Source organism: Barbus barbus (assembly GCF_936440315.1).
Source record: "Barbus barbus genome assembly, chromosome: 26".
Taxonomy (NCBI): domain Eukaryota; kingdom Metazoa; phylum Chordata; class Actinopteri; order Cypriniformes; family Cyprinidae; genus Barbus; species Barbus barbus.
The window spans coordinates 30648451-30660687 of NC_136754.1; the positions used below are offsets into that span (position 1 = coordinate 30648451).

Below are 12237 nucleotides of genomic sequence, written 5' to 3' on the forward strand. Positions count from 1 at the left end.
TCATATTGTGGTGGTGATGGCGCAGTGGATAAGACACATGCCTTTGGTGTGAGAGACCCGGGTTCGAATCCACTGTGAGACACCAATGTGTCCCTGAGCAAGACACTTAACCCCTAGTTGCTCCAGAGGCGTGCGACCTCTGACATATATAGCAATTGTAAGTCGCTTTGGATAAAAGCGTCAGCTAAAATGAATAAATGTAAATAAATGTTCCCATCATATTTCCATATATACATTTTATATTTACATTTTTGATCTCATAACATTATTTATGCAGTTGTAATTGTACTGTAAAAGCCCATTATTTTACCAAGATGTTTCGCAGGCAGTAAATGTGGATCTTTCAGATGAATTTGAGGAGCGCTGGTCTGTTGGTGTTGGTCTTGTCTTAGTCTCGACACTCTCTGGTCTTGGTCTGGTTTTAGGTGGTCTTGACTCTGTGACACTAGTGTGAATAGAGGAGCTGTAGGTCAGGAGTCAGAAATACTCATTCCCCACGGGTAAACAAGCTTATAAATCACACAGAATGAAGTTTTTTTGAAAATCTAAAAATGCAGCATGTTTCCTGTGAGGGCTAAGTTTAGGTGTAGGGTTGGTGTAGGGCAATAGCACACACAGTTTGTTCAGTATAAAAACCATTACGCCTATGGAGAGTCCCCACAAGGATAGTGAAACAAGTGTGTGTGTGTGTGTGTGTGTGTGTGTGTGTGTGTGTGTGTGTGAGTGTGTGTGTATGAGTGTGTCTGTAGTTGAGTGGCAGATGTAGGTCTGTGTCTTCAGAGATGTGTGAGTCTGTCACGGCTGATATGACATCAGTCACAGCAGATATGAGCTGGAATCTGGGGCGTTGCTATGCGGTTGCTAGGATATTTCTAGGTGTTTTCTTTCTGTCTGGTGTGAAAAGATTCTTTCTCATCTCCTGGTCTGTAGATGTGTGATTTTCCAGCTGTTTATGGCCCAGCAGCACACTCTCCTCAACAGCAACACATTTTGATTTGATAGACATGCATCTGGTGTTGTGCTGTGTTGAGTGCGTGCGCGCGTGTGTGTGTGTGTGTGTCTGTGTGTTTGTGTGTGTGTACGTGTGAGTGTGTGTGTGTCTGTGTGGTTTGTGTGTGTGTGTGTGTGTGTGTGTCTGTGTGTATGTGTGTGGTTATGTGTGTGTGCGTGTGTGTGTGTGTGTGTGTATGTGAGAGAGACATGAGTTATTGTTAACAAAAAGTACAGTCAGTGATTGCACTCATATAAAGTGATTTATGTTAATTTGATTGACATTTATTGTTGTTATTATTATTGTTAAATTAGCACTGAAACAAAATTTGCTCCAATAACTGAGAGCCTCTGCAAACAGTTTGTTGCTACTCTGCATTTCTTCTCTTCTCAAGCTTGCTTTCTAATCTAGTTGTCTAAAAGTTATGTATTACAAATATTGTTGACTGTTTGATGAATTGCTTTGTTCCTCTTTGTGAGTCACTTTGGATAAAAGCATTTGCTAATTGTATAAATGTAAACTTGATAAAGAATTTTGTTTTGATGTGAATATGGACAATGAAGTACTATTAACGTAAGCCAGTGAAACTCCAGAATCTACATGCTCAACACATCAAACCAGTCTCAGATATAAAGAGAAAGCACTGGAGAAAAGCAGCAGATGCAGTATGAAGACAACAGATCTGTCTGTAGCACTTTCAGTAATGACAGCCATCCTGATGAGTCTGACAATTAAAACTTCAGCGGCAGAAATCAAGTGAAAAGCGCTGGGTTTATTTTGGACTGGATTGTAATGCAGATTGTGTAACACCTAATAAACACTTCAAGTGAAAGAACAGAGCTCGAGCTCTTCCGTTATAATCAACCAGCCCCAGACATGGTGTGGATGAGAGATGTACTGTGCTTCACTGATTTACATGTGTGCAGAAGATTTAAGATACAAATCAATACTGAAATATATGAAACAGTTCAATACTGCTTTTCCACATTATTGATGCACTGATACAGATGTGTTTCTCTCTCCTCTCTATGACAGCGCTTTATTTTCACATTCACGTAATATTCAACAGATGATTTATGAGAAGTGTCTTTATTCCTGTCACAGAAGCTTCATTTATTCCCTGCAGGTTTCAAAATGAAAAAGCTTTAACTCTTGCAAATAAAGAAATTAAGACTTAAGTATTTTTTAAGTATTCAATTTTTGTATTGTTAAAAAAATTTAATATTATTTTTTATTTTTAAGTGAAGTTATATTGTAAAATATTTTTGTCTTAGAGATAATAATAGTAAGAACAACACTACAATATTATGTATTAATGTTTATTACTATATTTTATTATTATATTTAAATTAATTGGCTTCCTAAAATCACTAATGTGAATGTGATGTGGACTGAAAGACTGAGATCACGTCACATTGCTCCAGGTCAGCCTGCATTTAACTTTCAAATGTACAAAAATGACTATTCGTTTGTTTTTTTGTACTTTTCTCTTCTAGTGCTATTCATCTACTGTAAGATAACTTTACAGTCAGTACTGTATCTGCACCGCTCTATTTCTGCTGCAGACTGTAGCAGTCATTGAATAGCAAGATGTCTCCTGTTTCCCAAAAGCAGGTTTTTGTAACCGTGTTATCTCACTAGTGTTCTCTAGTCAGGAATATAGTCTGTGTATTTGTCAGGTTTGTGTGTCATCTGAGACCAAAGATTAGATTTTGACAAAAGAGAATTTGTTTTTGACTAAAATGTTTGACTTTGACCTGGAAGGTTGAAGTTTGCCCAGGTTGGTGTGTAGTTTTGAGATTGTGTTTGTAGTTGTGAGAAAGTGGTGGTTGTTTCATGAATTGTGTGTTAGCAATTGAGAAAAACGGTAAACTTTCAATGATATTTTCTGCACATTTGTATTAGATTTTTATCAATTTGCCATGAATTGTAATTTTTACCTTTACCTTTCTAATTTTTATTTTCGCTTTTGTGCACATATATTTATATATATAAATATATGTTTTCTTTTCTATTTCATAATGACGTTGTAATGTGTGTTTATATATATATATTTTTTGTTTGTTTGTTTGTTTTTTGTTTTTTGGTCAGACCACTAGTAAAAGTGTAACTGTGAATCCTATCCAGTCTTTTTCAATCAATATCCCACATACAGTAACGTGTACATTTATACTTTTGAAATGGATCTATGGCATACATAAGAAGTGCAGGCTTCTGGATTTCAGTACAGTAACTGTCATCCAAACTGATGCCATAGTTTACATCAGGTAATACTAACAGAGAGCAGTGTTATACTGACAACATCAATAAGCATTTAGCCTATCTTGTTAGTGAACAATGACACAAGGACTTCAGGCATGCGAGAGGATTTTACCCCATTGTTTGCTGTATTGTACTGTACTCTACAGGACATTAAATTGAGGAATAGAACACTTGGGGAGTACCACAAGCAACACTTATTACCGGGTTTTGTAGTATTGTTTTGAATTGATCTCATCCGTGTGTAAGACTGTGTTGTAGTCTGTGTGTGTTTTTGAGGGTTTGTGTGTCATGTCTGAGAGCAAAGTTTGGTTTTTCAGCAAGATTGAGTTGTTTTGACCTGAATATATGAAGTTTGGGGAATTGAGTTACAAGTTATGTATTCGTGTTTAGAGTCTCGCAAAAAAGAGGCATCATTTCAAGATATGTGTTTAAGCAATCGAGAAAAATTGTAATATCCCAAGGATTTTTGGCATAAAAGAAAAGTCAATAATTTGAGCCATACAATGTATTGTTGGCTATTGCTATAAATATACTCATGACTGATTTTGTGCTGCAGGGTCACATTTATACTCAAATCACTGTGTTGTCAGAAAGTCACATCAAATCAGCCATGACAGTCCCTATATTTTCTGCCGCTGGTGGTGTGAAACAGTTTTTCCTCCTGCTGTGCTCATCTGCAGGAGAATCACTGCCGGCGGATCAAGATTCTGGGCGACTGCTACTACTGTGTGTCTGGCCTGACGCAGCCCAAGACGGATCACGCTCACTGCTGCGTGGAGATGGGTCTGGACATGATCGACACCATCACGTGAGTGTGAGGCTCTTCTCAAGGCTTTAGTGTTCCATCACACACACTTCACTCTAGTGTGTACTATATCCAGCACTGCTTCTCCGGTCACTCCTGTGAGGATTGTTCTGGCTCCTATCCGTCAGTCTCAAACGTCTGAATTAAGATTATGAATCTTGTGTACTTTTCCTTCATCAAATCATCATCAGACCCGTGTGGAAACAAGCTGTTGAAATATTTCTGATATATCAATGAAACCCTTTGAACTTTTGAAATAAAACTTCAGCAACATGTCCTACTTAAAATGTTATTTAATTTTATTTTATTCTACTTCATTTATTTTTGGCTTTTAACTTTGTAAAGTGTTAGTACACCCAAAAATGATCCTTCTGTCATCATTCACTCTCCCTCATGTGTTGTATGATATGTTGTGTAATAAACAGCGCAACACAATGAGGGTGAGCTAATTATTGTGGGTGAACTATCCCTGATGAAGATTATTTTAGCCACAACACATCTGTATGTGGATTTGATTTTTATTTCAAATCGCTACAATCATGATTTAAAAGAGCAGTGTCACTTTATCCTCCAGGAACTCATATATTTGCATATCTTATTCATTACTATTTTGAAATACTTTAGAGTTTTTCTCTAACCTAACAACAAATCTGATGGCAAAGCAACAAAAAGGTGAAATTCTGCAACTTCTGGAGTTATCACTCTAAATTGTATATGTGCTATTGTATCTATCTGCTGACAGCACCACCTGCTGGTTACAGCTAGACATAAACATGTTACAATACACAACACTGATCACAAATCTGGAATAATTAGTTACATGTTTCTGAAATAAGTCTCTTCCACTTGTCAAGGCTGCATTTATTTGATTATAAATACAGTAATATTGTGAAATATTATTTCAATTTCAAACATCTGTTTTCTATGTGAATATGTGTTAAACTGTAATGTATTTCTGTGATCTGCAGCTGTATTTTCAGCATCATTACTGCAGTCTTCAGTGTCACATGATCTTCAGAAATCATTCTAATATACTGATTTACTGCTCAACAAACATTTATCGTTATTATCAATGTTGAAAACAGTCGTGCTGCACAATATTTTTGTGGAAATTGACACATTTCTATTTAAAATAATTATATTAATAAATAATTTATTAATCAAGGACACATTAAATTGATCAAAAGTGAGAGTAAATACATATACAGTGTTACAAAAGATTTCTATTTCAAATAAATGCTGTTCTTTTGAACTTTCTATTCAGCTGTGAATCCTGAAAAAATCAAATGTATCACGGTTTCAAATATTCACATATTCAGCAGCACAACTGTTTTCAACATTGCTAATAATCAGAAAAAAGTGATTTAAATTGTAATAATATTTTCTATTGTATCTTTGATCAAATAAATGCAGAAGAGACTTCTTTTAAAAACATGTAAAAAAATCTGAATTATTCCAGCCTTTTGACAGCTAGTGCAAACAGTTTGACTTCTGTCTGTTTAAAGCACTTTTGATGTAAATCTCGATGCATTGATTATGGGTGAGCTGCTGAGCGGGATTGTGTTCTTCAGGTCGGTGGCTGAAGCTACAGAGGTGGATCTGAACATGCGTGTGGGTCTGCACACGGGAAGGGTGCTCTGTGGCGTGTTGGGCCTCAGAAAGTGGCAGTATGACGTGTGGTCCAACGACGTGACGCTGGCCAACATGATGGAGGCTGGAGGTCTGCCGGGGTGAGGAGCTCAAACAACCAGCATCACACTCCTCTCCACACTCTAAACAATAAACAGTTGAGAAAACATAAAAAATAAGGCAGCTTGATGCAGTAAGACATTTGAGTTCACTCAACAATAGTTTTTTAGTTCTACTCAGTAAAGATGCTTCGTTGAGCTAATGTAAATCTTATTTTGCTAATAGAAAAATTATCTTCACAGCAATTGAAACAACAATTAATGTCATTGAGGTAATTTATATTTATTTTTTTCTGTTTCCTGGAAGAAAAAAGAATGTGTAAAAAAAAGTCACCACGAATTACATACATTAATGGGTAACTTAGTCTAATATGTAGACAACATTGTCTTTGTTTGTAAAAACGACTTATAGGACTAAGATATCCAGGAAACAGATACAAGCGGTTGAACATACTCTAGGCCTCAAAACTAGACACACAAACCTCAAGAACACTGGCAATCAACAAATGTTAAAAGGATGAGCTTTTTACATCACAGTACAACACATAACTAATAATAATGATAAAACAGCAATAAAAAAGTTTAAATGAAGTCCGCAAACAGCAAAACAACAATCCTATAACAGTAACTTATTCATGCTGCAATGCATGCTGGGAACTCACAAAGCCTTACATTTCGACAATATTAAATTCTTTGTCCAGAAAATTGTGTTTGGCTTAATTTTGGAGTAATTTTGTTGGTCTGACAAGGGTTTTCATGTAGTTTCAAGAAAATAGCATTTTTTAGTATTTGAAACTCAAAAGGTTTTGTAAATTGGAAAATGTGCAGTTGAATTTTTTTACAATGCAGAACCCTGAGCGGTTTCTCTTCTTGTCTGGATGTTCTACAGGAAGGTGCACATCACGGGCGCCACGCTGGAGTGTCTGAATGGAGATTACGAGGTGGAGCCGGGAAACGGCCGCGAGAGACACTCGTTCCTGCTCAAACACGACATCGAGACCTTCTTCATAGTGCCATCTCACCGCAGGAAGGTGTGTGTGCTGATAACACCGAACAGTCCCACAGATTCCACTAACATATCACCACTGATAAGCTATTACTAAATATAATGTAGAAACTGTAGTAATGTAGTATTATGTGATAATTTTCTGTAAAGCTGCTTTGCAACGATTTGCTTTGTGAAAAGCGCTATACAAATAAACTTGAATTGAATTGAACACATATTTTGAGAGAAAACGTTCTTACAACAACATTCTTTGAACATCTTCACAACGTTATTTTTACTTGATGAATGTTCCTTATGCATCCTTATGATGTTATTTGTAGTTAATAAACATTCTCAATATTGAGAGAAAACACTCTTAGAATAGTAAAAATAAACCCTCAAATAATGTTATATTTTCGGTGAAAATAAATTTAGTAGAATATTTTAAGAAACTTTTTTTTCTAAGTTTTAATTAACGTTACAATCACAACTAGAAAACTGGAAAGTTTTACATTTTAGTAATTTTTAACACTATACATTAAGGACCAATTCTTACTATTAACTAGCATGCATATTACCAGCATATTGGCTGTTTATTAGTATTTATAAAACACATATTAATGTCTTATTTTGCATGAGAATATTTTAGATCCCTTTATGCTTAAATCCCTTCCCCAAACTTAACAACTACCTTACTAACTATTAATAAGCAGCAAATTAGGATTTTATTGAGGCAAAAGGTATAGACAATATTGAGAATTACAGAACTAAAGTGTGACTGTAGTTTTTAAAAACAATGTTCACAATGTTTTAATAAACTAAATGTGTCACTTGTGTGCATTTATTCATGCAATAGTATATTTATACATCTGAAAGCTGAATAAATCATCTTTCCGTCGATGTATGGTTTGTTAGGATAGGACAATATTTGTCTGAGATACAACTATTTGAAAATCTGGAATCTGAGGGAGCAAAAAAATCTAAATATGGTAACACTTTAGAATAGCGAACACTTATTCACTATTAACTATGACTTTTCCCTCAATAAACTACTGTATTTACAGTAGAAAATGTATACAATATCATACTTAATGTCCTAATGATTTTTGGCATAAAAGAGAAATGTATAATTTTGAGCCATACAATGTATTGTTGGCTATTGCTACAAATATATCTGTGTTACTGATGACTGCTTTTGTGCTGCAGGGTCACATTTGCCATTATTATAAATTCTCCCCAAAAAGTCATTTCAGAGTTATTTCAGATGATACAAATGCGCTTTACAGTCTGTTTTTATTGTGAATATATGCCATTGTTCAATATGACTGACATGATTTGAACAGTTTGTGTGTGTTTTTCCAGATTTTTCCTGGTCTGATCCTGTCAGACATCAAACCTGCCAAAAAGATGAAGTTTAAGACGGTGTGTTTCCTGCTGGTGCAGCTCATGCACTGCCGCAAGATGTTCAAGGCTGAGATTCCCTTCTCCAACGTCATGAACTGTGAGGATGGGGACAAGGTAATAATAATAAAAAATGGTAAAAGACTGTAAAGAATTACAGTAAAAACATGTTAATTGGTTAACGGTAAGTTCCGTTGTATGTACGGTGAAAAACTGTATTGGACATTACAGTGAATAACCGTAAATAGACATTCTCAGAATTCCCACGTTACATTTCACATTCAGTGTTTTTTTATTGAAATAATCATGTTTATTCTTAGTTTATTCTCATCAGTTGTGTCCATTAGGGTTGTATTTTACATCTAATGTTGTTACGTTAATGTTTATTGCATTATTTTAGTTTCATGTGTGTTGATGATGTTTAGTGTTTGTGTGAATGACACTGTTCACCTTCTATATATGTTAATATTTAAAAGCTGCTTGTGATGGGCTTTTGTTCATCATGTGACTTTCTCATCACCACCTGTTGTCAGTGTATTGCAAAGGTACAAAACAGATTTAAATTCTTCAATAGGTTGCAATATTAGCATTGTATCAGTTGATTGATTGAAATTATGGTATATAAATGTGAATTTATGTTAAATCAGTAAAACCTAAAATGTTGCTACCGTATTTTTTACAGTAAAATTCTGGCAACCACAGCTGCCAGTTTTTACCGTAAATGTTACAATATATTTTTTCCAGTACATAATGCTGAATGAATCCATAGCGGTTTCCCTGTGTCTGCTGATACTGACGTGTCTGAGATCTGCTGTTCAGCTCATGCTGTCCCTCTCACAGCCTCATCATGTGGTCATGTCTGTGATTGGCAGAGGAGGGTGCTGCGCTCGGCGCCGGAGAAGCTCAGGAACCGCACCTCCGCAGCGGCTAACGCGACCCAGAGCAACCCGGGGACACGGGTCAACCGCTACATCAGCCGTCTGATCGAGGCCCGGCAGACGGAGTCCGACACGGCTGACCTGCACTACCTCACACTCAGTTACAAAGACTCGGAGCGAGAGCGCAGGGTGAGAGTCCTGTGCTGAGCTTAACCTGCCGTTACTGTGGTGAACAGAAAATAGTTCTGGTTTCTGTGGGCACTGTGGGCACCTGTGATTCAAACACTGTACCACTGTCTCCTAACCAGAATAAGATTTAATAAGATTCAGTAAGATTCTATTGATAAGCAGTTTGTCTATCCACACAGACATGACAAATCAATCAAGGATCAGAATAGTGTGTGGGCAGAGTCTCTCTCTGCAAGTGTACTGCGCTCACAACAAAATGGAAGTACACTCTTAAAAATAAAGGTGCTTAAAAGGTTCTTCACAGCGATGCCATAGAAGAACAATTTTTGGTTCCACAAAGAACCATTCAGTCAAAGGTTCTTTAAAGAACCATCTCTTTTTTACCTTTTTATAAACTGAAGAACCTTATTTTGCCACAAAGAACCTTTTGTGACGCAGAAAGGTTCTTTATGGAACCATTTAGACAAAAAGTTTCTTCTATGGCATCATGAAGCATCTTTATTTTTAAGAGTGTACTTCATTGAATTCTGTGTTGCTAAATACACTTATTTGTTTACACTAAGATAGAATGCACTTGTTTCCTCTAGTTTATTTTCAAGATCTGAGAAAAGCTGTAATGATTAAACAAAATGATATTCAAACTCTATTAGACTCGTTTAAGATGAAATAAAGCACATAATCAGCACTTGATTATTATTAACATGTTGTTCCAGCTGCAATGTCACAGAAATAAGAAAAAAAGTTTTAAAGTTTGCTCATCACGTATCACCACTGTGGCTGGTAAGACAACATCTCTGATTAATATGGAAAAGATTTTATCATGTGTAATGGCGTCACTGTTACGGTTTTGGACTTTTAGTTTAGTAGCCTTGCTTTGACCTAGTTTTCCCCAGTTTCTTGATCATGTCATTCAGTTCACCTGTGTTCAGTTAAGTCATTAGTTCCCTCGTTTAGTTTCTGTATAATGCTGCTTTCAAGTCCTCCTGGGACATTCGTACTTATGAGTTGACAAATCTTAATTACGACGTCAGGTGCGTTCAAGTCACTTTTGTGGGAACAAGATGCCGTTTTAACTTTTCTACATAAAACTCTATTTTTTTTTAACTCTATGTATATATACAAAATGATGAATAAAGAATGTGCCACATGTTTTTGCTATTTTCAGTTTTTATTTAATTTTTAACGGCGTTGTAATCTGAATCCTTATATATTCTATGGTATACAATGATATGATATTTTGCATATGTAACTTATATAGTTTTATTGTGCATACATTTTTTTTTAAAATTTGATTCATTTCAACATATTTACCATCAATACAGATGCTGTATATCTATATTCTTTGGCTGTGTCCATTGCATTCAACACATTTTTTCACTGACAAGCCCCTAACTCAGATACTCTGGGCTTAAAGAAAATTTAGAGTTTCCCACTCATAATAAGGACTTTGTGGTGGTGTTCATGTGTGTTCAACTTGTGAATGCGATCTATCAGACATGACATGAATGCACCACAAGTACTCCCTGTTTGGTTCAGTTCCTTTACCAGTTATTGATGATGATGAGGTGTGTTTGTCTCTACATGTTGTGCTACCCTAGCTCCTGGATTCCTTGTGTTAATTTTGGATTCATTATTAAAAGACTATTCTGTGGATCACTCTTGCATCATAGGCCTTATATTAGCAGTACTCATAACAATCATGTCATGTTTGGTTAGGACAAGGTGTAACCCTCAGTCATCCCAGCTACAGTTCAGAACATTTGGTCAGAACAGAATATTTGCTGGGATGAGCGTGTGGATTTCAGCTGAATGATGTGTATTTGATCTGCTGTAAGAGGTCAGAGTTTTTCAGCATGTGTAAGCTGTGGATATGAGAGTGTTTGACCGTGATGTGTGCTGTGTGTCTCCAGTATCATCAGCTGAATGACGAGTACTTCACTGGCGCTGTGCTTCTGTCTCTGGTCCTCACGGCTCTGATTGGAATCCTCTACCTGCTCATCATGCCACAGTATGTACAGCTGAGCGTCACTCCATCACACCGGATCCTGGTCCAGCACACAAATACACTCAGTGGAACACTCCCTTCTATTGTTTACAGGCTTGGTTATTCCAGTGAAAGCAAATCTCAACAAATGATAAATGAGAACTCAGGTGAATAGTGACAGAGAAAACAAAACCAAAACAGAACATACATGACACACATGTGGTGCCATTGAAGAGAATGCATTGTTTCAGACATTAAGACAGCTGTTTTAATGATTAACTGTTTTAATGATTTTTTTTTTATTCTTTGGTGGGAACAAAAAAATTATAAAAACAACTGCATGATGTAAACTCAAAATTCAGATAAGAAAAAGAATTGCAAAATATAAGCGCAGAATTCTGAGGAAAAAAAGGAGTTGTTGTGAGATAAAAAGGCACAAGTGCTTTTTTTATTCCATGGTAGAAACAAAAACAAACAAACAAAAAAAGGAATTGCGAGATGGAAACTCAGAAATGAGAGAATAAAAATAAATTAAATAAGGTAATATTACCTTATGCCCAGCACTCTGAAGCAAAAAAAAAAAAAAAAAAGTTAAATATTGTAGTGATTGTCAGAAGAACTAAAGAAGTTCTCATCTATTTCCCACATGTTGACATGTGAAAGCAGCTGCTGAGCGCTATAGAATGTGACTGGATTTTCAGAATCAGAATCAGAATGAGCTTTATTGGCCAGGTATGTTTACACATACGAGGAATTTGTTGTAGTGACAGAAGCTCCACAGTGCAACAGAGAGACAGCAACAGGACAGGACACAGATGTTAAAAGAATAATGTACAAAACAGCAAAAACACAATATATAATATAGACAATTATGTGTGTACAGGTCTGATATGTGCAAATTTGAAATAATAAAAAAAAAACAAGTGAATGAATAATGTATTAGTATAATAGAGATGTGTGTTTCATGTTTATTGTTAAGAGTTCAAGTGTTCATGAGATGGATTGCCTGAGGGAAGAAACTGTTCCTGTGTCTGGTCGTTCTGGTGCTCAGAGC

General features: G+C 36.0%; 1 protein-coding gene across 1 annotated transcript in view; it reads left to right on the plus strand.

Annotated features, from left to right (window-relative positions):
- The window catches only part of adcy1b (adenylate cyclase 1b), a 44620-nt gene that overhangs the window by 19231 nt on the left and 13152 nt on the right, over positions 1 to 12237 (plus strand). The window contains exons 5-10 of the mRNA XM_079379327.1: positions 3934 to 4061; positions 5630 to 5788; positions 6636 to 6777; positions 8094 to 8249; positions 9005 to 9199; positions 11110 to 11207. Coding sequence (XP_079235453.1) covers positions 3934 to 4061; positions 5630 to 5788; positions 6636 to 6777; positions 8094 to 8249; positions 9005 to 9199; positions 11110 to 11207 — 878 coding nt within the window. The remainder of the gene's footprint in view (positions 1 to 3933; positions 4062 to 5629; positions 5789 to 6635; positions 6778 to 8093; positions 8250 to 9004; positions 9200 to 11109; positions 11208 to 12237) is intronic.